At 42.9% G+C, this 22,802-nt stretch overlaps 1 protein-coding gene across 1 annotated transcript in view; it reads right to left on the bottom strand.

Annotated features, from left to right (window-relative positions):
• Positions 1 to 707: 707 nt before the first annotated feature.
• The window catches only part of RDX (radixin), a 95,766-nt gene continuing 73,671 nt past the window's right edge, over positions 708 to 22,802 (bottom strand). Inside the window, exons 15-16 of the mRNA XM_086679172.1 lie at positions 3,781 to 3,874; positions 708 to 1,337 (exon numbers count right to left, since the gene is read on the bottom strand). Of these exons, the coding sequence (XP_086535298.1) occupies positions 3,808 to 3,874 (67 nt within the window). The 3' untranslated portion in view covers positions 708 to 1,337; positions 3,781 to 3,807. The remainder of the gene's footprint in view (positions 1,338 to 3,780; positions 3,875 to 22,802) is intronic.

The raw sequence follows: 22,802 nt of genomic DNA, 5'->3' as shown, positions 1-22,802 counted from the left end.
CGAGGAGGAGCCTGAGAGACAGCAACCTGATGAGAAACCACAACAAAGTATGTGATTCTCTTTTCAGTTGCAAAAATGCCTGATAACCAAAAGTTTCAAGCGAACTATGAGACCAGTTTGGGAACAAATCCTCCTTGGCATGAGACCGACGGCATGATCCCCGCCAAATCGAAAGGTTATTTGCTTAGGGGTCTGTCCCCGTTAGGAGGACATTTGCTTAAACGGCTCGACTCCTTACCCTTGAAGGACATCGGGGACAGGTGGAAAATTCAGCATCATGTTGGCGTATTTTGCCTTTTTTTTTTTTTTTCTGGAAATCTTTAAGAGGTAACTGTGGCTGCAGGTGCCTGCCGGGTGATTGTAACACATTTTGTTCTTGGAGGACTTCAGAGCCACTGTTAAAATGGCTCAGAAGGCACACTGTCACCCAATCCTCTGAGCTTCAGCCCTGGGACATTTGAGCCACCCCAGAGTGTCAGACATAGTGCCCCTTGGTGAATTAATAATGCCGCGTCACATCCCAGCTCTGCCCCCACACTCCTCAGGCTTCTTTCGCCCAACACTGGCCAACTCCAAACTGACGCTCTGTGAAATCGCGGAGGATGAGGACGGGGCAGCCGGGTCGTGTCGGTCAGCAGGGCAATTCCTTGAGAACACGCTATTTATACACTGCCTACCGCGAGGACGCAGAATCAGGCGCCCCAGGCTGATGTTAGAATATGTTTATTGCTACATTTATATACAATTATACAAACAGCCCAGACAGGAGAGGGAATGTAGCATCGATTTCTCCAGACTCCACAGATGTGCACAAGTAAAACGGAGCGGTATGCCACGACGTTTGCTCTCAGTTCGAAGCCAAAAATAAGTCACATACGTTTTGTGAAAAAGTGGAAAATTCTAGGAAATGCTCTCCATATATCCCTCCTTACAAGCTAGACATGCAGAAAAAAAAAAAAAAGTGGGTTCTCAGAAGCCGATGCCTTCAGGCATCTCTTGAGGGGGGCAGTGCCTTGAAGACAGGACGAGGCGGATGCTTGGGGCCTCAGGGCGCAATGCACAAATTCCCAAGTCCCGGCCCAGCTTCCTAAGGTCTGTCCCTAGGAAAGGCAACCAGGAGAGGTTTGGAGAGAGACAGGATAGCGAGCGAGGGAAAACCAACAGTAAACTGAGCCGTGAAGAGAACCATCGGCGAAAGAGCCCTTGGTGGGGGGAATTCTTGTCCATCCGGTTCCAGCTGAGGTTCAGGGTTCGGGGGGGACAGACACATTCAGAACATCAGGCACGGCTTGGTATGTCCTCATCCTACAGCTCGCCGTGTGTCAGATGCCAGGGACCTGCACGAAGACAGGGAGGGAACAGGAAAGTCAGGAGAGAAAGGACTGGGCTACACCTGCATATTGGCATCGCAGAGCTGGTGAGGCCTCGGACCTGGACCTCCTCCCACATTTCGTAGGGGACACTTAACCACGGTGGAGTGTGCTGCTGAATTATGGGGGGGGGGGAGCGCTCCTGAAGCCGTGCGGTGAATACAGGCTGTTCTGGGACGACCAGAAGGCAGGTGGCTCCGACCGCAGCCCCGCTACTATTCCCATCTCAGAGGGAATCTAACGGAGTGGATCTCGCCACGTTCAGACCCAGAACTGCGAGGGGCGGGTCTGAGACCGCTCGTGTCACAGGTACGAACACCTTCGTGACGTGAATCACAGGAGAGCAAGATGAGCAGGCTGGGGGTGGGGTGGGGGGGACAGGTGTGCCCAAGGGGTGAGCTCACATTCCCTACACCAGCTCTGCCTTCCACACCTCAGGCCACCTCCCCCTCGAGGCTCCGGCATGAGGGTCTTCAGATAGGGTCTCACCCGGCCTCCCAGGCCACAGTCAACCTAGCCCCTCAGACAAAGGACAAGGCCTGGAGGATGAGAGCAAGAAGTCTGGGAGTCCGGACACCCCAGACCGCCAGAGGCTTTGGGGAGCGATGGGCAATTTGGCCCCCTGGCACCTGTGTCCATGGGGCCTCTGTCCCTGAAGAAACCAGCCAGTTCTCACTTGTCTGTGACTGTACGTGAACCTCTGATTCCTCCTCCCCGAAACGCCATGGGCTGGCCAAAAACAAAGACCGCGTGAGATTTCTGCTGGGACGCCCTAAGGACAGCAGCAGAAGGACCAGAAGACCACTCGCGAGTCCCTATCCCTTCTCCTGGGTCCACGACATCAGCCACAGAGGCCCCGGCACTTTTCCAAGGCCGCCAACTCTGTGACGTTTCAAGCTGAAGGATGTGGCGATTGCCAACTCCTTTGATCCTTTAATAAATTCATCTCGGGATAATTCAGAACTCTGTCATTTGATCTTGACTTTCCCGGTGACTCATGCAGAAACCTTCTCTTCCTGCTTCTGATGACAAGCGCACACAGTTAAACTCGCTCAAAGGATTTGCTCAAAAAAGCAAAAATGTTAACAGATGACAACCGGTGAGGGGACAGTCGCAAATCATCAGGTACATCTTAACTTGGGGGGCTTTTGCCCATCGGCAAACAAGATGGAAAGACTTACGTAAGTCCCTGCATTGGAAGCAACGGTTTAAAGAGGAGTAGCCACGAAGAGAACTGTCTGTGGCTTTCGCCAGGACGTAAGAGCATGTGCGAAGTTGGGATTTTAGCTCAAATCCCAGGAATCAGGAATAGGACTAACTGGGACTCTATGAATTTACAAGTACCTACACCACTTTCAAAACAATGATGCATGTGCCACAAGCCTTTCAAGTGGACGTTGAAACACTGGAAACATTTGGGTGATATCACAGAACGTCCGAGCTTCTTGGACGACCTTAAACTCATTTTGAAGCAATCCAAAATCCTAGACCAAGGAAGCACATCATTTCTAAAAATTCTGGACCTGGGTCGAACTTATATGACCATTTTTAAAATCTCATTTAAAAAAAAATCTAGGGGCGCCTGAGTGGCTCAGTCGGTTGAGTGTCCGACTTCGGCCCAGGTCATGATCTCACGGTTTGTGAGTTCGAGCCGCGCGTCGGGCTCTGTGCTGACAGCTCGGAGCCTGGAGCCTGCTTCGGATTCTGTGTCTCCCTCTCTCTCTGCTCCTCCCCCGCTCGTGCTCTGTCTCTCTCACTCTCAAAAATAAATAAATGTTAAAAAAAATTAAGAAAAAAAAAAAAGAAATGGGAAGGGTCTTAACAGTCTCCGCCAAAGAAATTAAAGAATTTTAAAACAACCTGTTTCAAGGTGACCGTGTTGGTCAAGGACTTTTAAATGTTTCCAAATTGAGATCATTGCAGAACACGAACCTGGCTGATGAACCGATTCTGGATCTCTTCTATTCATTATATATGGACAGCCCTTCATTTCTCAGTATTTCTGAATTCCCAGCAGCACACGGCATCATCTGCGTGAGCTTGCGCTGCAATACTCACTCCACATCACAAAAGAGAACAGTCTAAAGCAGCCTGTCCCATCAGCGCACATAGATTACGGACAAAGTCTCATCTTATCCAACGTCAAAACTATTGGAGGAAGATGTGCTTGACTGGCAAAGAGCCCAAGAGATGCAAACAAGGGAGACAGAACCTTCAGGGCGTGGAACTAGATGGTATAATGGTAGGGGTTTCTCCAGGTGACCTCCTTTGGGGATTCACTCCACTAGATTAATGGTTCCAGGCTGTGGGTGAACAGATTTGGGTCTTATGGGGTCCAGCCAAGGGGCGGGCATGGCAGGTGTCATGGAAAGGTGGGCTGGCCCTGGCCATGGCCGCTATTTGTACTTACCTAGCGAGGGAGGGAGCCTTCTTCCTGTTACATCTGCTTTATACTGCTTTGAGAAGAACGCATCTGGAACAGTGCATACAGTTTGGGTCCCCACCTTTCAAAAGAGACATCAGGGGTTAGGAAGCACTTAGCAAAAGAACCCAGAAGGAAGTCAAATAGTACCGAATGACAAAAGCACCCTTGTCACCCCGGATTGGGCAGGGCCTCCTGGGCAACCAAAGTGCCAAAGCAATCTTCTTCCTAATTTTTAACTTTTTTCTTTTTTCCAATCCAGTCTTGAATCTCCACTGTTACAATGTGGAAATAAGAATCAGGTGACATCTCCCTTTCAAATGGATGCTAGAATTCTAATGGTTGTAGCAACTCCACACAAATAAATTGGTTTCACGAGAATAATGGATCCCAAAGTGTTAAAATAACACTGATCAGATTTTATATTTGATTTGAGGTTCTCTAGTGATTAATCTAGGCACTATTAAAATGTCCTTTGGCCACGAAGCAGACTCACAGACCTCCTTTGAAATCAATATGTCTTTGAAGAAGCAAATTCTCAACAGACTGTGCCTGCCTGCTAGAAGACCGGGGTGGATTAAGACAAACGAGAAATAAAAACCTCTTCTGTGTCCATGTTGGCACTGCAGAGGTTAAAGAGATCGATTCCAGCCCTACTTCCTCTGGTCTGTCTCCTGCAGCTGACTCACCTTCCATTCTCAGGGATAGCCCTTAGAGACACCAAAAATGAAGTCACAGTAAATTCTACAGAGAAATCACGAAACCAGCCAAGCTTATCCACGCCCGAGTTCTCGGACTGGGGAGAACACTGCTCACAGTATGTTCTATGCTGTGGTTCAAGCAGGTAGAAGTGTAGTTACTGGCAATCTCTATCTTATACATCAGTTATGTACCGGAAGGGCATCTGTGGTGAGCTCTTTCCCATGGACAGCACGATATCAGTGGTAGTTGTTTCCAGGCAGTTTAAGCCACAATGAAAAACTGAGGCTTTGTAGTCAAATACAGTAGAAATCCCTTATTTGTCAAAGCTAGTAATAAAGGAACACAGAAACCATGAAACTTATTAAAAGTCTTAAAATTTTTCTGTAATACTTGAGCTTGAGGTTAAACTGGGCAGGATTAATTAGGTGATTAAGGAGTACCTGAAACCTGAGAACATTTCAAAGGGAACTTGAAGTGTTTTCAAGGACTCTGAAGGTTAGCAGGGCTGGTACTTGATTGTCTCAGATTTCATTAAAAGATACGTCCTGTATTTTTTCCCTTAGTTCCCAGCACTACTTTAACCATGGTTAACCTCAACTGAGGTAGATTTATACTCATAAAAGAACGAAAGGAGAGACTGGAAGGAAGGAAAAGAAGAAAACAAAGGAAGGAAAAAAAGAATGATTTGCATGAGTATATTGAGGAAATTTGGAAGTGAAAGAATGACAGGGGAGTAAATGGGATAAATGTAAGGTACAAGGAAGAAACAGAATTAGATCAAATGACAGGTGTCAGTGATAACAGAAGAAACCACCCATACATTTCCCTAAAAAGTAACAAAAGAGCGGCACCTGGGTGGCTCAGTCGGTTAAGCATCTGACTTCAGGTCAGGTCATGATCTGCTGGTTTGTTAGTGTGAGCCCGGCGTGGGGCTCTGCGCTGACAGCTCAGAGCCTGGAGCCTGCTTCGGATTCTGTGTCTTCCTCTCTCCCTGCCCCTCCCCCGCTCATAAGCGCTCTCTCTCTCTCGCTCGCTCTCTCTCTCTCTCAAGAATAAACATTTAAAGAATTGCTTTAATAAAATTAAAAAATTAAAAGAAAGAGATCAAGTCAGAAATTTCTAAATTTGCCACCAGGTGGCGCCATGAGATTAAAATAACTTGGTTGAACACCCAACCCTTGAAGTGGGTGGGTCTACTATAGAGGGGCAGGTATCCACAGTACAGGGAGTTCAGGATTTGTGGAGCGCCGAGTCATGGGTTAGGACATAGATCAGATCAAGTTACCTCCGGACGGCAAACTTGGTTTTACAGTAGAAAATCTACCTAATTCAGTATGTTAAAAAAAAAAAAAAAAAAAAAAGTACACGAACGTATTATCGCCATGTACATTTGCATTTGATAAATTCTAAGCCTTATCTTTATTAAAAAAGAAAATCTAGCAAAAAAGACGTATGTATACAAAAGGAAGTTTCATTAACTCAATAAAGGGCATGAACCAAAACCTAGGGCCAACATGTAGTGGCAAATGTTAGAGCTGTTGGAAGCATTCCTCTTAAATCAGAAATTCCAGTGATGTCCAACGTGGTACTGAAATTTTCAGTTAAGTCAACACAGTAACGTAAGAAAAGTAAATGTTATACAGATTGAGAAGACAGACTGAGAACTGCCATTATTTGCAGGTGACTATGTAGAAAGCCTAAAAGATTTCACAGATTATTAGAAACAACAAGAATAAGCAAGGTCCCTGCACATAGGGTCAGCAAACAAAAATCAATTTCATTTCTATATACCAGCCACAAAGAGTTTTAAAATGTAACTTTTAGAAGTTAGTGAAAATTAAGTTGCTTAGTAATAAATCCAGCAAAAGATACACAGGACCTGAAAGCAAAAATTTTAATTTTGGTGGAAGGAATTAAGGATGATACCAATAAATGGAGAAATATATTCATGACTAGGGATGCTTAATATTGTACAGATATAATTTCTTCCCAAATTAATCTAATTAATTATTATTAATACATTTCCAAACAAATGCTTTTATCCTTATTTATTTACTTATTTAAGAGAGAGATAAAGTGTAAGCAGAGGAGAAGGCAGATGGCGGGACAGAGAGAGAATCTTAAGCAGGCTTCACGCTGACCATGGATCGATCCCATGACCCTGGAATCATGACCTGAGTGGAAATCAAGAGTCAGATGCTCAACAGACTGAGCCCCTGCCCCTCGCATACAATTTAAATGAATTTTTTTAATTTTTCTAATGTTTATGTTATTTGAGAGAGAGAGAAATAATGTGAGATGGGGAGGGGCAGAGAGAGAGGGAGACACAGAATCAGAAGCAGGCTCCAGGCTCTGAGCTGACAGCACAGAGCCCAATGCAGGGCTTGAACTCGTGAACTTTGAGATCATGACATGAGCCAAAGTCGGATGCTTAACAACGGAGCCACCTAGATGCCCCCAATTTAAATGAATTCTAATATTTATGTAGTAGAAAGGATATCTGGCTGGCTCGGTTGAATATGTGACTCTTGATCTCAGGGTCCTCAGTTCAAGCTCATGTTGGGGGTAGAGATTACTTAAAAAAAAAATAATAAAATTTATGTAGAATTTATGTAAAATTTATGTAAAATTATGTAGAAAAGGCAAAAAAAAAAAAACCCAAAAAACAAAGGGCCAAACCTAGTCAGGAGTTTATTATTAAAGCAAGGTGGAGAAAAAAGAAAGAAAGCTCTATCAGAAATTAAGACTCATTATAAAACTAAGACTATAATTAACACAGAATGCTATTGACACAGGGAGACAGACTGACCAATGGAAGAGAACAGAGACTGTACATGTGAATCCTTAATATAGGTAAGAAGTGGCAATGCCTCAATGGGAGAGGGATGGAGTATTAACATACCGGTCATCCGGATAGAAAAAAAAAAATGGATCCATACTTCATCCCATACCCAAAGTTACTTCTAGCTGCATTAAAGACTCGAGTGTAAAAATAACCAAACGCTTAGAAGAAAATTTAAAAACTCAAAACTTTTAGAGAAGATACAGGGGAATACCTTCATGACCTCAAGGAAAAGAAGAATTTCTTAAACAAGACGCGTGCACAAAAATTGCCACAGACCACAAGGAGGAAGATTTATAAATTAAGCTACAATAAAATTTAAATTCATACCCATCAAAAACTCATAAAAATGTGAAAAGATGAGGTAAAATTTGGAAGGAGATAACTGTAAAACAGTTAAGTATCAAAAGATTAAGGGCCAAAATACAAAGAAATTCTGTGAAGCAATTACATCAAGATAAAGAAGCTAATAGAAAACAAGCAAAAAAAAAAATTCACTTCAAGGAAGAGGAAACATGAAAGGCGCATAAATATAAGAAAGATTCTCAATTATAGGGGCACCTGGGTGGCTCAGTGGGTTAAGCATCCGACTTCGGCTCAGGTCATGATCTCATGCTTTGTAATTTTGAGCCCCACATCAGGCTCTGGGCTGACAGCTCGGAGGCTGGAGCCTGCTCCCGAGTCCGTGTGTGTGTGTGCGCGTGTGTGTGTGTGCGCGTGTGTGTGTGTGCGCATGTGTGTGTGTGTGTGTCTGCCCCTCCCCCGCTTGTACTGTCTCTCAGAAATAAATAAAACATTAAAAAATTTTTTAAAAAGATTCTCAATTATATTAGTAATCAAGAACATGCAAATTAAAAACACAGTAAGATACCTATCAAACAGGCAGAAGTTTAAAAATTCTGGTAATATCACGTGGTAAAGATGTGAATGTATCTTTACTTTGAAAAATAATTTAATGGCTACATAAACTGAATAATTGCCTCCCAACTAGGTCTCCGCCACCGAGATACTACTGCTTACATTCACTAGAGACATGTCCAACAAGATCTATGGCTATGTTGTCTGTAAAATAAAAAATATTAGAAGACAAATGTCCACCATCAGGGGAATGGATAAATGGTAGAGTATTCAAGTGAATGTACTCACAGCAGCAAGAATGAATGAACCACTACTATATTAGTCAAAATGTGTGTGTGTGTGTGTGTGTGTGTGAAAACTATCTAAAGTCCATATGCATGCAACGCTAGACATCATATAAACTAGGTATCATATTGCTTGTGGACACAAACACAGTAAAACCCACAGGGAAGTATGATGTAATAGGGGAAGGCCTCGGAATGTCAAAGTTACCGTCGATGTACTATTTTTTAAACTAATACATGAGTATCTATTTTATATATATATTATATATATATATATATATATATATATATATATATATATATACACACACACACACACACACAGATCCTTTAACAACACAGGTTTGAACCCAAGCGCATAAATCCACTTACATGTGGATTTTTGTGAACGTATTCACAGTACAGTACTATGAATGTATTTCTCTTGCTTATGGTTTTCTTAACAGTTTCTTCTCTCTGGCTAATTTTATTGTAAGAACACAGTAGGTATACATATAAGACAAAATATGTGCTAATCAACTGTTTATGTTATTGGTAAGGCTTCCACTTAACAGTAGGCTATGAGTAGTTAAGAAGTTACATGCAGATTTTTGAGCAGGTGGCTGGCATCCCAGGCCCTCATGTTGTATAAGGGTCAAGTGTATAATAATACATAACATGTTTTAGTAATAATTTAATAATATAGATAACAAGAATGTATACATTCCTTTTTATTTCCCCTAGGCACATTTCTTTCCCTAACACTGTCGTAAAACATTCTCTAGTTGTTATGTGTTTAAAACCATCAGAAATTAATGGAGGAAACACACTACAACAGAGAGAAAAGCTATAGATTTTGGTTCCAGTTATCTTTGGTCTTTGAACCACTAGAATTTGGAAGGTCTCAAAGAAAGCATCTAGGGAGAAAAGTCAATAGTTACTCTGAGGACAGTGAAGAGAAGCATTCACATTATTGCCATGGTGACAGACACTCTCACCGAAAAGTCAGGGCTTCTCACGAGGGCTGTCCGAACACTTCAGCCTCCTCTGTTAAGAAGGCAAGTTCATGGAACCTGTATATACTCATTGAATCAACAACCTGGGGAGGAGGCCCTGTAATCTGCATTTAAAACAAACTCTCCAGGTGATTCTGATGCTAGTTTGAGAACCACTGCTCAAAGTGCTTCCCGTGTATAGAACAAAACAAAACAATACCTTTCATTTCAGCAAAATGAGACCCCTCCATGATCAAAAAAAAATTCTAGACAGTCAGGAAAACCACACCACTGGCCTGCGGGTTTTTCCAGCCCTTTAATTCAGGGGTCAGCAAACCATGGCTCATGGACCAAATCCAAACCCAGCTCCCCACCTGTTTTTGTAGAGGCCATGATTTAATGTAAATTTTTTTCAAGAAGAATATTTCATAATATAAAAAAAATTAAATGAAATTCAGATTACAGGGTCCATACATAAAGTTTTACTGGAAGACATCCTTGCTCATTCATTTATACACACCTATAGCTCCTTTTGTGCTACAATAGCAGAATTGTGTAGTTGTGATAGACATTATCTGGCCTACAAAGGCAAAAATATTTAATACGTGGACCTGGACAGAGAATTTTCCACTTCTGCTTCTGTCCAATGATTAGAATCTACCAACATAAAAGCAAACTATAGGCAATCATAGTGATAGCTTTTAAAAATTCAATGTTCAGGGTGCCTGGGTGGCTCAGTTAGTTAAGCATCTGACTCTTGGTATCACTTCGGGTCATGATGCAGCTGGTGAGTTCAAGCCCCACATCAGGCTCTGCACTAACAGCCTGCTTGGAATTCTCTCTCCCTCTCTCTGCCCCTACCCTACTCATGCTCTCTCTCCCTCTCTCTCTCCCTCTCTCTCTCAAAATGAATAAATTGAAAAAAAATTTAATACAATTTTCATCTTAATACTTCAGGCAAAAAACCTAATAGCTTTAAGAATCATAAGAATGGTTAAATCAGATCCATTTTTAGCTACAAAGTAGATCAAATAACCCACAAAGAGCATCTGGAAAATGTTACTAATTATGCTCCTCTCTCTCTTCAAATATTCTAATAAGTGACAAAGAAGTGACTGATGAATTTTAATGAAACACTCTATCACACTGAGTTCTGAAAACTAATTTAGCAACCTCCTCCTCCAGACACTGACTCAGGTGGTTAACCTCAATGTAAGCCCGTCTTGAATGCTATGCAGACGTCCTTCCTCAGGCCTCACACTGTGGCAGCCTTCCTCTCTTCTCGGGTCTGCAGCTCTCCAGGCAAGAGCCTTCTTCCCTCTGATGCCCAAGCTCTTGAGTTGTCTTCCAGACTGAGTTTACTTCCTTTCACCAAAGACCTGCTCGCAGAGTTCCTGAAATATTTTATTCAATGTCTACTGCATGGCTGAGAAAGCCTATTTCTATCCATATTCATTTTCACTTCTCGAATTCATTTTCCTCTGGGTGTCTGAGATCCCTCGAGCATAAACCCTCCCTTTGATTTCTAAGGCTTTGACACTCAATAAAAGGAAAAGGTTGCTTGCTCACCCCCACAAAAGTAAATCATGTATTTCAACTTTAAGTGATATTCACCTAATTTTGAAAAAGAAGCACTAAGCTCTCGGCGGTCTGGTGGAACCAGCCTGTGCAAAACAGGTGAACAAAGAAGTCTGGTCTTCAATTTTGTGGGGTCTGATCTTCAGGTTACTGTTACTCCATATTCACCTTAATATGGAAAGCATTCTGGGGTGCCTGTCGGTGAAGCATCCGACTTTGTCTCAGGTCATGATCTCATGGTTTGTGAGTTCAAGCCCCGAGTCGGGCTCTGTGCTGACAGCTCAGAGCCTGCAGCCTGCTTCAGATTCTGTGTCTGCCTCTGTCTCTGCCCTCCCGCTGCTCATGTTCTGTCTCTCTCAAAAACAAATAAACATTAAACTTTTTTTTTTAACATAGAAAGCATTCTTCTTTGGCCTTTAAATTAGTGGATACATTCACTTTGAGTTAGTCAAGACAGGAAAATCCGCCAAAGGGCACTGTCCTATAAACATATCTCGGTTGGAAAAGTAGTTAGTGTTTTGTAGTAAAAAGGATCTGGGTGGGCTTCCAGTTCAAAGAAAACCAAACCCAGATGCAAACTATGCCACCCCTGTGCCTTGGGGTAGGTTACTCAACTGTAAAATGGAATAAGGCACCTACCTTCAGGGACACCTGTGGCATTTAGGACATCCTTGTGTGGATAAGGAAAAGTACCTTCTCCTCCAAGCGGATGCCACCCTGTGTGGCCCCAGGGGCGTGTGCTTGTTGAGTTGTGTTCACCCTGAATTTACACTTCTGTCCCCACGCTTCTGGCCCTGGACTTTGGTGAGCTCCTTGTGATCTGGCTCCTTCCCACCTTCATCTCACACACCTCTGTCCTCTGGGGACGCTCAGCTCTGGAGATGTACGGCCCTCCTTTCTGTTTCTTGAACAAATTAAGCCCTTTCTTGCCTCCTAATTTTGCATATGCTGTTCCCTCTACCTGGAATGCTTTCAAGCGAAGTCTGTAAATCGATGCCCAGCAGGCCACTTTGGACAAGCAGATAACGTCGTTGGGTTTACAAAGCATTTCCTAAAATGTTTGAAATAGCTGGCATGTAGACTTTAGGAGCTTTTCACATAAACTTGACATTTCAACTGAAGCGTCTCAAGCATTACTCTTTGAATGTCCTTTTTAAAAAAGCTGTTTTCTGGCTTTTCTTGGAAAGCCAGAAGGTACAGCAATAGAGGGCCTGTTGCATCTGAAAAGCCGCTATGCTCATCAGAGCACAAGACTCCTGTTTATGCACAGTCGCCTTGGGGCCAGGGCACTCAGGGGTCCCTCTGGCGCTTGCATTCACATCCAGATTTAAATAAGGAAGAGGGGGAACCAGGCTTCTCTTGTTTCAGGAGGCAACTTACGTGCCACCTTGTACGGAGACTTTCTGACCTTCCAAGCCCCCATTACCACCCCCATATTTTCCCCAACTCAGTCCTGTGTTCCTTTCATCACATTAAGTTGATACAAATGTGCTGCTTTTATAGGTCAAAGATGCTTGGATACCGGCAATTTCACACAATTTAATTGAATGCAATTCACAACCTTGCAATTACTCTGTGCTTCATGTCCTTCTGTAGAAAATAACACCAATGGGGTAAGGACCTAGTCTTATTATTATATCCTCAGTGACAACTATGTACACAGTACCTGGTGGGTACTAGGTACTAAAATATTTGGATGAATAAATAAAATGCAACAACTCCTCCCAACGGAAGTTCCTTAGCAGCTCTGGCACATACACAAGATCCGTTTTCACCCATCCTGAGGTCTCCAGAGTCAGCCCCAGTTAGAAGTAGACTTTCCTAACCTACTCAGCTCCAGAGCTGGCTTTAGTCCCAGACTTCCGCCTCTGCCCACCCCGCCAATGCCCCCAGTTCCAGCGTTAGAAATTACTCCGAAGCTGTGATTTTTCCTAGAACCCCTGTACAAACAGCACGAGACCACTGCTGGAGGTCTACTGAGGCGTTCCCTCAGCCTTATGAGGAAGTGGAGGAAGCCGGGGGGCGGTGGGGGTGGGGGGAGGATGACACTTGTCCCTGAGCTAAGTGCTGACAATCACAATGACCTCTGTGTGCCTGGAGGTGCCAGCAAGAGGCTGGCCGCTCCCTGGACCCTGGTATGTGTCCTTGTCTCATAGTCATGCCATCCCTTAACTCTTCTGTTTCCTTCTCTAGACTATGAGTTTTTAAAAATTATCTGTGAACCCTCAAGATCTAACTCCAAGGGCTGAACAGATGTTTAAGAGCGAATGAAATTATTCCAGTAGCTTCGGTCATTCAGGTGCCACACGGGGTGTCCCTGGAGGGTCAACATGGACACAGATGCTCATTGGCTGGCTCTCATCTCATGGGCTCAGGAAGGGGTGCGGGGCTAGGGTGCACACCAGCGTCTGCCTCAGACACCTGCACTTGACAGAGGACACGGCGGGGGAGAGGAAAATGCTCTGTTTTCTGTTTTTGGCTGTCATACCTGTTGTATGCACAGGTTTGTGGGAATACTTTCCAAAAGACACTGTACAGTTAAGTGGGGACAAAAAACTATTCTAATTCCACAGAAACGGCTCTTTTCAATTATTTGCTTGTTGCCGGAACCAGTGTGCGCTTTAAGTGCTGTGACAGGCCACCACGCTGGTGGTCACTCACGCCGCCCAAATCCCTGAAATCCGTGCCCTGTGGTGTACGTGCAGCCCTCTCTCCAGGTTGCACCTGACATCCTGTCTCTTCTGCTCTGGCAGCACCTGGGCTGCAGGACCCTCACCAAGGTCCTCGACCAAACCCAGTGTCTCTCCCTACCCTTTCCCCCTTGGGAGGTATCTTCTGACATCCCGTCGGCATTCCAGACCTAAATTGTCCAAAATGACACGTCACAGGCACAGACGCAACTATTCCCCTCACGATTTTCTACTGTTTCATGACACCAACTTCTGAATCTCGCATTTCATGCGTTTAAGATATAAACTGGCAATCCCACCACAGCCGGGCCTTCTGAGCCTCCCCGTGCTGGTCTATGTGGTCCCTTCTATCCAGACAGTCTTCCTACCTCTGTCCCCCCTGAGAATAACTCATTCTTGGGGCGCCGGGGTGGCTCAGTTGGTTGAGCATCTGACTCTTGATTTTGGCTCAGGTCATGATCTCATGGTTCGTGAGTTCAAGCCCCACGTCAAGCTCTGTGCTGACAGCATGGAGCCTACTTGGGATTCTCCTTCTCTCTCTCCCCCACCCCACCCCCACCCCCTGCCCCGACCTCCGCCCTGCGCTGCATGCACGCATGCACACTCCTCTCTCTCTCTCAAAATAAATAAACTTAAAACTTTTAACTTTTAAACTTGAAAAAAAAAAGAATAATAATAAAAAAAAACCAAGTCTTAAAGATTGGCTGAGGGGTGGTCTCCCTCCGGAAGCCTTCCCCGAGACCCTCCGGCAAGATGAGGAGCCTTCGTTCTGAGCTCCCAGACGCCATCCATCCGATTCGCTTAACAGACAACAGGAGCATCCCAGGTGCCAATCACCACTCCAGGCACTGAGCACATGGCCTTGCCCAAAGCTCCTGCCTTCATGGAGCTTATACTGCAGCGGAAGACAGACGGCCCCTGACTTACAACTTCACAAGGACGTGAGGGTGATACACACTCAGTAGAAACCACACTTCGAAATTTGTACTTCGCAGGCCAGCACCACGCAGTACGATCCTCTCTGGTGAAGCCGGGCGGCGGCAGAGTGCCCGGTCAGCCACGTGACCCCGAGGGTCAACACCAATAGGCTGACAACCGTTCTGTACCCACGCGACGGCGCAGCATTCAGTCAACAACTGAGAAAGTCCACACTGAATTACAAAATAGGCTCTGTGTTAGTGCTGCCCAACCGTGGGCTAATGTAAGTGTTCTGGGCATGCCGTCTAAGGTCAGCTAGGCGAAGCTGGGAGGTCAGGCATATTAAATGCATTTTCCACTTGGGATATTTTCATCTTCTAACAGGTTTATCGAATGCGACTCCATCATAGGTCGAGGAAGAGCTGCATACAAAGAAACTACAGATGTTAGATGGCAAGTGCTTAGAGGAAGATGGTGGAAAGAAATGGGTAGGGAATACTGGGAAAGTCCCACTTAAAGTGGTAGATGGAAGGCCACACTGAGGGGACATTTAAGCAAAACCCTGGAGGTGGCCAGGAAGTAAATTATAAAAATATCTGGGGGAAAAGGCATAGCTGGGCCCCGGCTGGTTTAGAGAATGAGAGGGAAGCCAGCTGACTTCGATTCAGTGAGAGAAGGGGAAATTAGCGGATGAGGTCCAAGAACAAGTGACCAGAGCTTGGGCTCCGGATGCCACTGAGATTACGGCTTTTACCCTGAGATGGAAAGCCTTGAGGATCTTGAGCAGAAGTGAGAGGATCCGACTTACCTTTTTAAGACCTCTGTCTTAACAGACTGTAGAATAGCAAGAGAGGAATCAAGAAACCCCACTAGAAAGCTCTAGCAATAATCCAGGCAAACCCGGTGTGTGGAGGCGGGGGACAGCTGTGGAGGAGGCACAAAGGGGTCATGTTCTGGGTATATGGTGTATTTTGAATGTTGGGCCAACAACTTTGTGGTTGGGTTGGATGTGGGCATGAGCCAACAAGGAGTGATACGTGGTCGAGGTTTGGCCCCGACTCACTGAAAGAATGGGCTCGCTCTTCATTAAGAGAAGGAGCCAGGCAGGGGCGAGTACAGGGTCCAGGGGGACCCTGAGTCTGGTGTGACATAGGGAGTTTGGGATGTTCATTAGGTATCAAAGTGGAAACACCAGGTAGACGGTTGGATACACGCATCCAAAGTTCAGAAGAGGTTCTGGCTGAAGACTTAAGTTTTCAGCATACTGATGGTATTTAAGGCAGGAACAGTGGATGGAGTCCTTATGAGATCCAGGTGTACCCAGGGAAGGGCTGGGCCTGGGGACACCCCAACACTGGGAGGCTGAGAAGGGGTTATCCATCAGGCATAAGCACACATTAATTATTGATTTTGTCTACTGGCAGTGAACAGTAACTATCTCTTACTTAGGACGGACCACGTTTCTTTTTATCTCCGCATACTGAGCACAAGGCCCGAGCAATACTTTCTAAGAGAAAGTATTTCTCCAAATTCTTTCTAGGAGTATTCTCCAAATACTTTGTAAGAGAAAGTATTTCTTCCATAAAAAGGAAAACATCTGCTGAAGAAGCCAGAAAATGTGGGAAAGGGTCCGTGTGCCCCAAGACCAAGAGGAACAGGGGGCTACAGGGTCATCGGACTACTGACAGTCTCGGAGAACACCTAGGACTCCGCACAATCGGATGGCAGGGCCGGGACTCCGCGGCACGGGCAGCATACAGAGCAACGGAAACTGGTGACCACTGTAGACCTCTGAGCCTTTCTGAGAAATCAGCCTAGAATTTAGTGTGAATCTAGGGAAAAGGGGGAGAGAGGGAGACCACAAACCACTACGATCAATGTTTCTTCTGATTAACATGAAACAGCATTAACCCTTTTGAAACACATTTAGGCTCTATACCTGCCCTCCCCCACAATTATTTGTGGCCCAAGAAAATCATTTCAGAACTAGGTCAAATTTAGAGGCATAAGAGCAGTATGTGATCGAAAGAGAAAGCTGTGAAGTCAAAGGACATTTTAACTTCAGAAAGATCACATTAGTAGCACTGAAATAAGGAAAGACTACACTTACGTTGTAGCTTCAAAGAGGTTATGTTCGAAAAACACTAAGTTGATCTACCCCCTTAAAATTAAAAACAAAAACAAAAACAAAAACCCTTGCAGAATCAAATTTCTTCGTTAATATTTTTGCTATTTTTGTGGGGTGATGTGGTAAATAAAGCACTTATTATTGTTTCACAATGACCTGAGCTTGTCATTTCCTGTTTTTTTTTTTTTTTTTTTTTTTTTTTTTTTTTTATTGTGTAGAGAGAGCGTGAGCAGGGGAGAGGGGAGAAGAAGGGAGAGAGAATCTTAAGCAGGCTGCATGCTCAGCACGGACGGAGCCTGACATGGAGCTCGACCTACAACCCTGGGATCATAACCTAAGCTGAAACCCAGAGTTTGGCACTCAACCAACTGTTGCTGTTTTAATACAAAGCGGCAAACGAAAATTTGAACCACTGAAGAAACGGTGGCAACCGAAAGAAATTAAGAACCAAAAGACTACCAACGTACATTTAGGAAACCCCACCCTACTGATTCTTCAATAGTAACATTTTCTGATTACAGAATTTGAAGAAGTCAGATAAGTTTTAATTACTGACAGATCTTTGTCACTTGGGCCCTCAAAAGTGACATTATCACTACGTCACCTTTTAAGTAAACTTGATATGCAGAAATCCAACTGATGGAGACGTGTCTGTTTTTCTATTAAAGGTGCTTCCATAAGCATATGTTACTATTTAAATTTGTTAAATGTAAAAAACACACAACATTTAAGTAAAAAATTTCCTGTATTTTTGGAATACCTAAAATATAAAAAAAATCATATGTAGACTTACCTCATCCCCTAGATTGTAACACAATTTCTTAGGAAAAAACAAGCAAAGTGGCACCTGGGGGGCTCAGTCAGCCGAGCATCCAACTTCGGCTAAGGTCATGACCTCCCGGTCTGTGAACTCGAGCCCTGCATCAGGCTGTTTGCTGTCAGCGCAAAGCCCGCTTCGGATCCTCTCTGTCCCACTCTCTATCCCTCCCCCACTTGTTTGATCTCTCTCTCTCTCAAAAAGAAAAAAAAAAGCCTCTTGTGGTTTCCCTCTCCTCTTAAAACACACACACACACACACACAAGCAGTGTTTCTACAAGACTATGGCGTATTGTTTGTAACAGCAAAGGATTGGTAAAGACATAAAAATTCATCAGAAGTTAAGGAACATCCATAAATTAAATGCAATGGTATTTTTGTACTGCTGTGTGAGGATTTCCAAAATACAACGTTCAGTGAAAGAAGTGCAAAATCATGTGTACGGACAACAGAAAGCCCATAATATACGCATGTGGGTACGTGCACAGGTGTTCTCCAGCAGGAGGCACAGGTGCACAGCCACCTCTGGGGGTAGTGGAAGACCAGAGGACAGGGAAAGAAGGCTTGTATTTTTTAGTGTTATTCTATTGTATCTATTGGCTTTTGTTTCATGTTTCATGTACCACTTATCTTTTAGAATTTTGATGATTTAACGGAGTTATTTTTTTTTTTTTAATTTTTTTTTTTCAACGTTTATTTATTTTTGGGACAGAGAGAGACACAGCATGAACGGGGGAGGGGCAGAGAAAGAGGGAGACACAGAATCGGAAACAGGCTCCAGGCTCTGAGCCATCAGCCCAGAGCCCGATGCGGGGCTCGAACTCACGGACCGCGAGATCGTGACCTGGCTGAAGTCGGACGCTTAACCGACTGCGCCACCCAGGCGCCCCTGGAGTTATTTTTTTTAATGAGGCTTTAGCCACAGAGTAGCCAAGTAAAGCCTACAAGTACTTGCAGAATTTCACAACTTCAGCACATCATCTGATACTATTTGAAGCCAAAGAAAAGCACACTTTTCCTAAAAAAAATTTGCAATTTCATACCTAGTTTTCTAGATTTTTAAAAAAACAATTTTCTGGGGCAGCTGGGTGACTCAATCAGTTAAGTGTCTGACTCTTGATATCAGCTTAAGTCATGATCTCGTGATTCTTGAGTTTGAGCCCCGTGTCGGGCTCTGCGCTGACAGTGTAGAGCCTACTTGGGATTCTCTCTCTCCCCTCTCTCTGCCCTTCCCTAACTCTCTCTGTCAAAAATAAATAAACTTAAAAAAATACATAAATAAAAATAAATAAAAACAATTTTCTTTAAGCATAGATGAAAAGTTATTTTTTAATTACAAAGGAGGAAATTTGGCAATAACTTGATCATTTTAATGCTTAAAAAGGAATCTCCAAAGAAAAATAACCAAAAAATCCTTAACCCGTTTTCTGATGCTTTGCTATGACATAAGCTATTACCATATAAACTCAAAAAAAAAAAAAAAAACCACAAAAACCCACAATTAATCAGTGTTTCACAAGGAAATGCTACCTGTAATGCTTGAGGTAATATATCTCCTAAAATTTACTTAAGCTAAAAAAAACTTTTTGTACTAAACAATGCTAAGTTTCATGACAGGGATGTCCACTCTCACCACTGTTATTCAACATAGTACTGGGAGTCCTAGCCTCACCAATCAGACGACACAAAGAAATAAAAGGCATCCAAATCAGCAAGGACATAGTCAAACTTTCACTCTGCGCAGATGACACGATACTCTATGTCGAAAACCCAAAAGAGTCCACCAACAAACTGCTAGAACTGATTGATGAATTCAGCAAAGTCACAGGATATGAAATCAATGCACAGAAATTGGTTGTATTTCTCCACACCAATAAAGCAGCAGCAGAAAGGGAAATCAAGGAATCTATCCCATTTATAATTGTACCAAAACCCATAAAATACCTAGGAATAAACCCAACCGAAGGGGTGAAAAACCTATACACCGAAAACTATGGAAAGCTTATGAAAGAAATTGAAGACACACACAAAAAAGGGAATAATATTCCATGCTAATGGATTAGAAGAATATGGTTAAAATGTTGATATTACCCAAAACAACCTACATATTCCGTGCAATACTTATCAAAATAACACCAGCATTCTTCACAGAGCTAGAATAAACAATCCTAAAATTTGTATGGAACAAGAAAAGACCCTGAATAGCCACAGCAATCTTGAAAAAGAAAACCAAAGCAGGAGGCAGGACAATCCCGGACTTCAAGCTGTATTACAAAGCTGTAATCATCAAGACAGTATGCTACTGGCACAAGAACAGACACTCAGATCAATGGAACAGAAGAGAGAACCCACAAATGGACCCGCACACGTATGACCAACTAATCTTTGACAAAGCAGGAAGGAATATTCAATGGAATAAAGACAGTCTCTTCAGCAAGTGGTGCTGGGAAAACTGAACAGCGACATGCAGAAGAATGAACCTGGACCACTTTCTTACACCATACACAAAAATAAACTCAAAGTGGATAAAAGACTCACACATCAGACAGGAAGCCATGAAAATCCTAGAGGAGAAAGCAGGCAAAAACCTCTTTGACCTTGGCCACAGCAACTTCTTAGTCAACACATCTCCAGAGGCAAGGGAAACAAAAGCAAAAATGAACTACTGGGACCTTACCAAGATAAAAAGCTTCTTCATGGTGAAGGAAACAATCAGCAAAACTAAAAGGCAACTGATGGAATGGAAGAAGATATTCGCAAATGACATATGAGATAAAGGGCTAGTAGCACAAATCTATAAAGAACTTATCAAACTCCACACCCAAAAAATAAATGAAGAAATGAGCAAAAGACAAAAATAGACACTTTTCAAAAGAAGACATCCAGATGGTAACAGACACATGAAAAAATGCTCCACATCACTCATCATCAGGGAAATACAAATCAAAACCACAATGAGATACCACCTCACACCTGTCAAAATGGCTAACATCAACAACTCAGGCAACAACAGATGTTGGCGAGGATGTGGAGAAAGAGGAACACTTTTGCACTGCTGGTGGGAATGCAAACTGGTGCAGCTACTATGGAAATCAGCATGGAGGTTCCTCAAAAAAATAGAACTACCCTACCATCCAGCAATTGCACTAATACCTAATTTATTCAAAGGATTCAGGAGTGCTCTTTCCAAGGGGCACATGCACCCCCATGCTTATAGCAGCACTACTGACAGTAGCCAAAGTATAGAAAGAGCCCAAATGTATTGACTGATGGATAAAGATGTGTGTGTGTATGTATGTATGTATGTATGTGCGCGCGCGCGCGCACACACACACACACACACACACACACACACACACACACAATGGAGTATTACTCAGCTATCAAAAAGAATGAAATCTTGTCATTTGCAACTTTGTAAACGGACCGAGAGTGTATTATCCTAAGCGAAATTAGACAAATATCATATGGCTTCACTCATATGTGGAATTTAAGATACAAAACAGATGAACAGAAGGGAAAGGAAGCAAAAATAATATAAAAACAGGGAGGTGACAAAACATAAGATACACACACACACACACACAGATATGACACTTTTCAAAAGTGTGTCACTTTTGTTTATATCAAAAGTGTGTATGTGTGTGTGTGTGTATATATATACACACACACACACACACACACACACACACATACAAACTGAGGGTTGCTGGAGGGGTTGTGGGTGGAGGGATGCCCACATTGGCAAGGGGCATTGAGGGGGATACTTGTTGGGATGAGCACTGGGTGTTATATGTAGGGGATGAATCACTGGATTCTACTCCTGAAATCATTGCACTACTATATGCTTACTTGGATATAAATTTAAAAAAAAATTCAATACCAATTTTTTTTTTTTGCTTTAGGCTTTAATTCCTCACCATAAATCTTTTTTGAGTGCTTTATTACTAGAATATTGTCCAACATATTCCTTGCTGTATTTGTTTACTATAGTTTGAAAATTCCCTACTCTGATTATACTGTATATTTATTTTAATTGGAGTGATTTTAAATATTGTGTATGATGGGGCACCTGGGGGGCTCAGTCGGGTAAGCATCTGACTTCAGCTCAGGTCATGATCTCACGGCTCATGAGTTCAAGCCCTGCGTCAGCCTCTGTGCTGACAGCTCAGAGCCTGGAGCCTGCTTGGAATTCTGTGTCTCTGTCTCTGTCTCTGCCCCTTCCCTGCTCACGCTCTGTCTCTCAGAAATAAACATTAAAAAAAAATTTTTTTTAAATATTGTATATGATGGGCTTTGATCATACCACTATAAATTTATTTCAATCCTATCCTTTAGAGATACTTCTGATCTCTACTTATTTAAGCTTTCATTTACATACCTATTTTTTATTCTTATTTATTCTTGATGACATTTGTGATTCAGTAGTTGAGGGTTGTTTTTTTGGTTTTTTTTTTTCATATAAGCCAAAACACTTCTGCTAAATGGCTGAAAAAGACCAAATCACCTCACTGTACTCTCCTAGTCGCCATAAAGCTCAAGTATTTCTTCACTACATGAGCAAATATTTTTTCATATAAACAGCAGAGTTAAGAATGAGTGATTTTACTTAACGTTCAGTTTAGCATAACTTGTAAAGAAGGAACTGACTTTTGATAGATGACACAAACTGAAAATAAAATTTAATTTATAAGTTAAAAATATACTAGGTTTAATGGCAAGTTAAATACAGTAGTTAACAGCTATATGAAAACTTTAATGTTAAATTATGTATCAATACTGGCTATTCTAATGTAAACCATTATTAAGGTTGCTTATGCTCAATAAACTTTAAGAAAATCAGACCCATTTACATTTGACTTTAAGGAATATGCAACTCCTCAGTGGCAGAGAAGTAAGCTAACAAACGTAAAATATTAGCCAGCCTGCCTAGTGATGAATTGCTAACTTTCAATGCTCCCTGGCTGCTGTCATTGTACAAAAGACGAGAACACTTCCCGACCAGATCACTCAAATCCATGCCATGCTTCTTGTTTGCTAATTAGCACCTAATTAGCTAATTAGGTGACCTCTAACTTAAATCCTAACTAACCCCTGCACATTTTATCACACTTTTTCTTCTGGTATTTACTTTACTTTATACATCTTAATTTGGGTCTATGTCTCAACTCCGTGACTTAACTACAATTTCCACAACAGAGTCAAAGGGTTATCATCCA

This window comes from Puma concolor, chromosome D1, assembly GCF_028749965.1.
Source record: "Puma concolor isolate L17-30 chromosome D1, mPumCon1.1.hap2, whole genome shotgun sequence".
Taxonomy (NCBI): Eukaryota; Metazoa; Chordata; class Mammalia; order Carnivora; family Felidae; genus Puma; species Puma concolor.
Note: the sequence above shows the minus strand (reverse complement) of the source record. Positions and strands in the feature narration are given on the sequence as shown.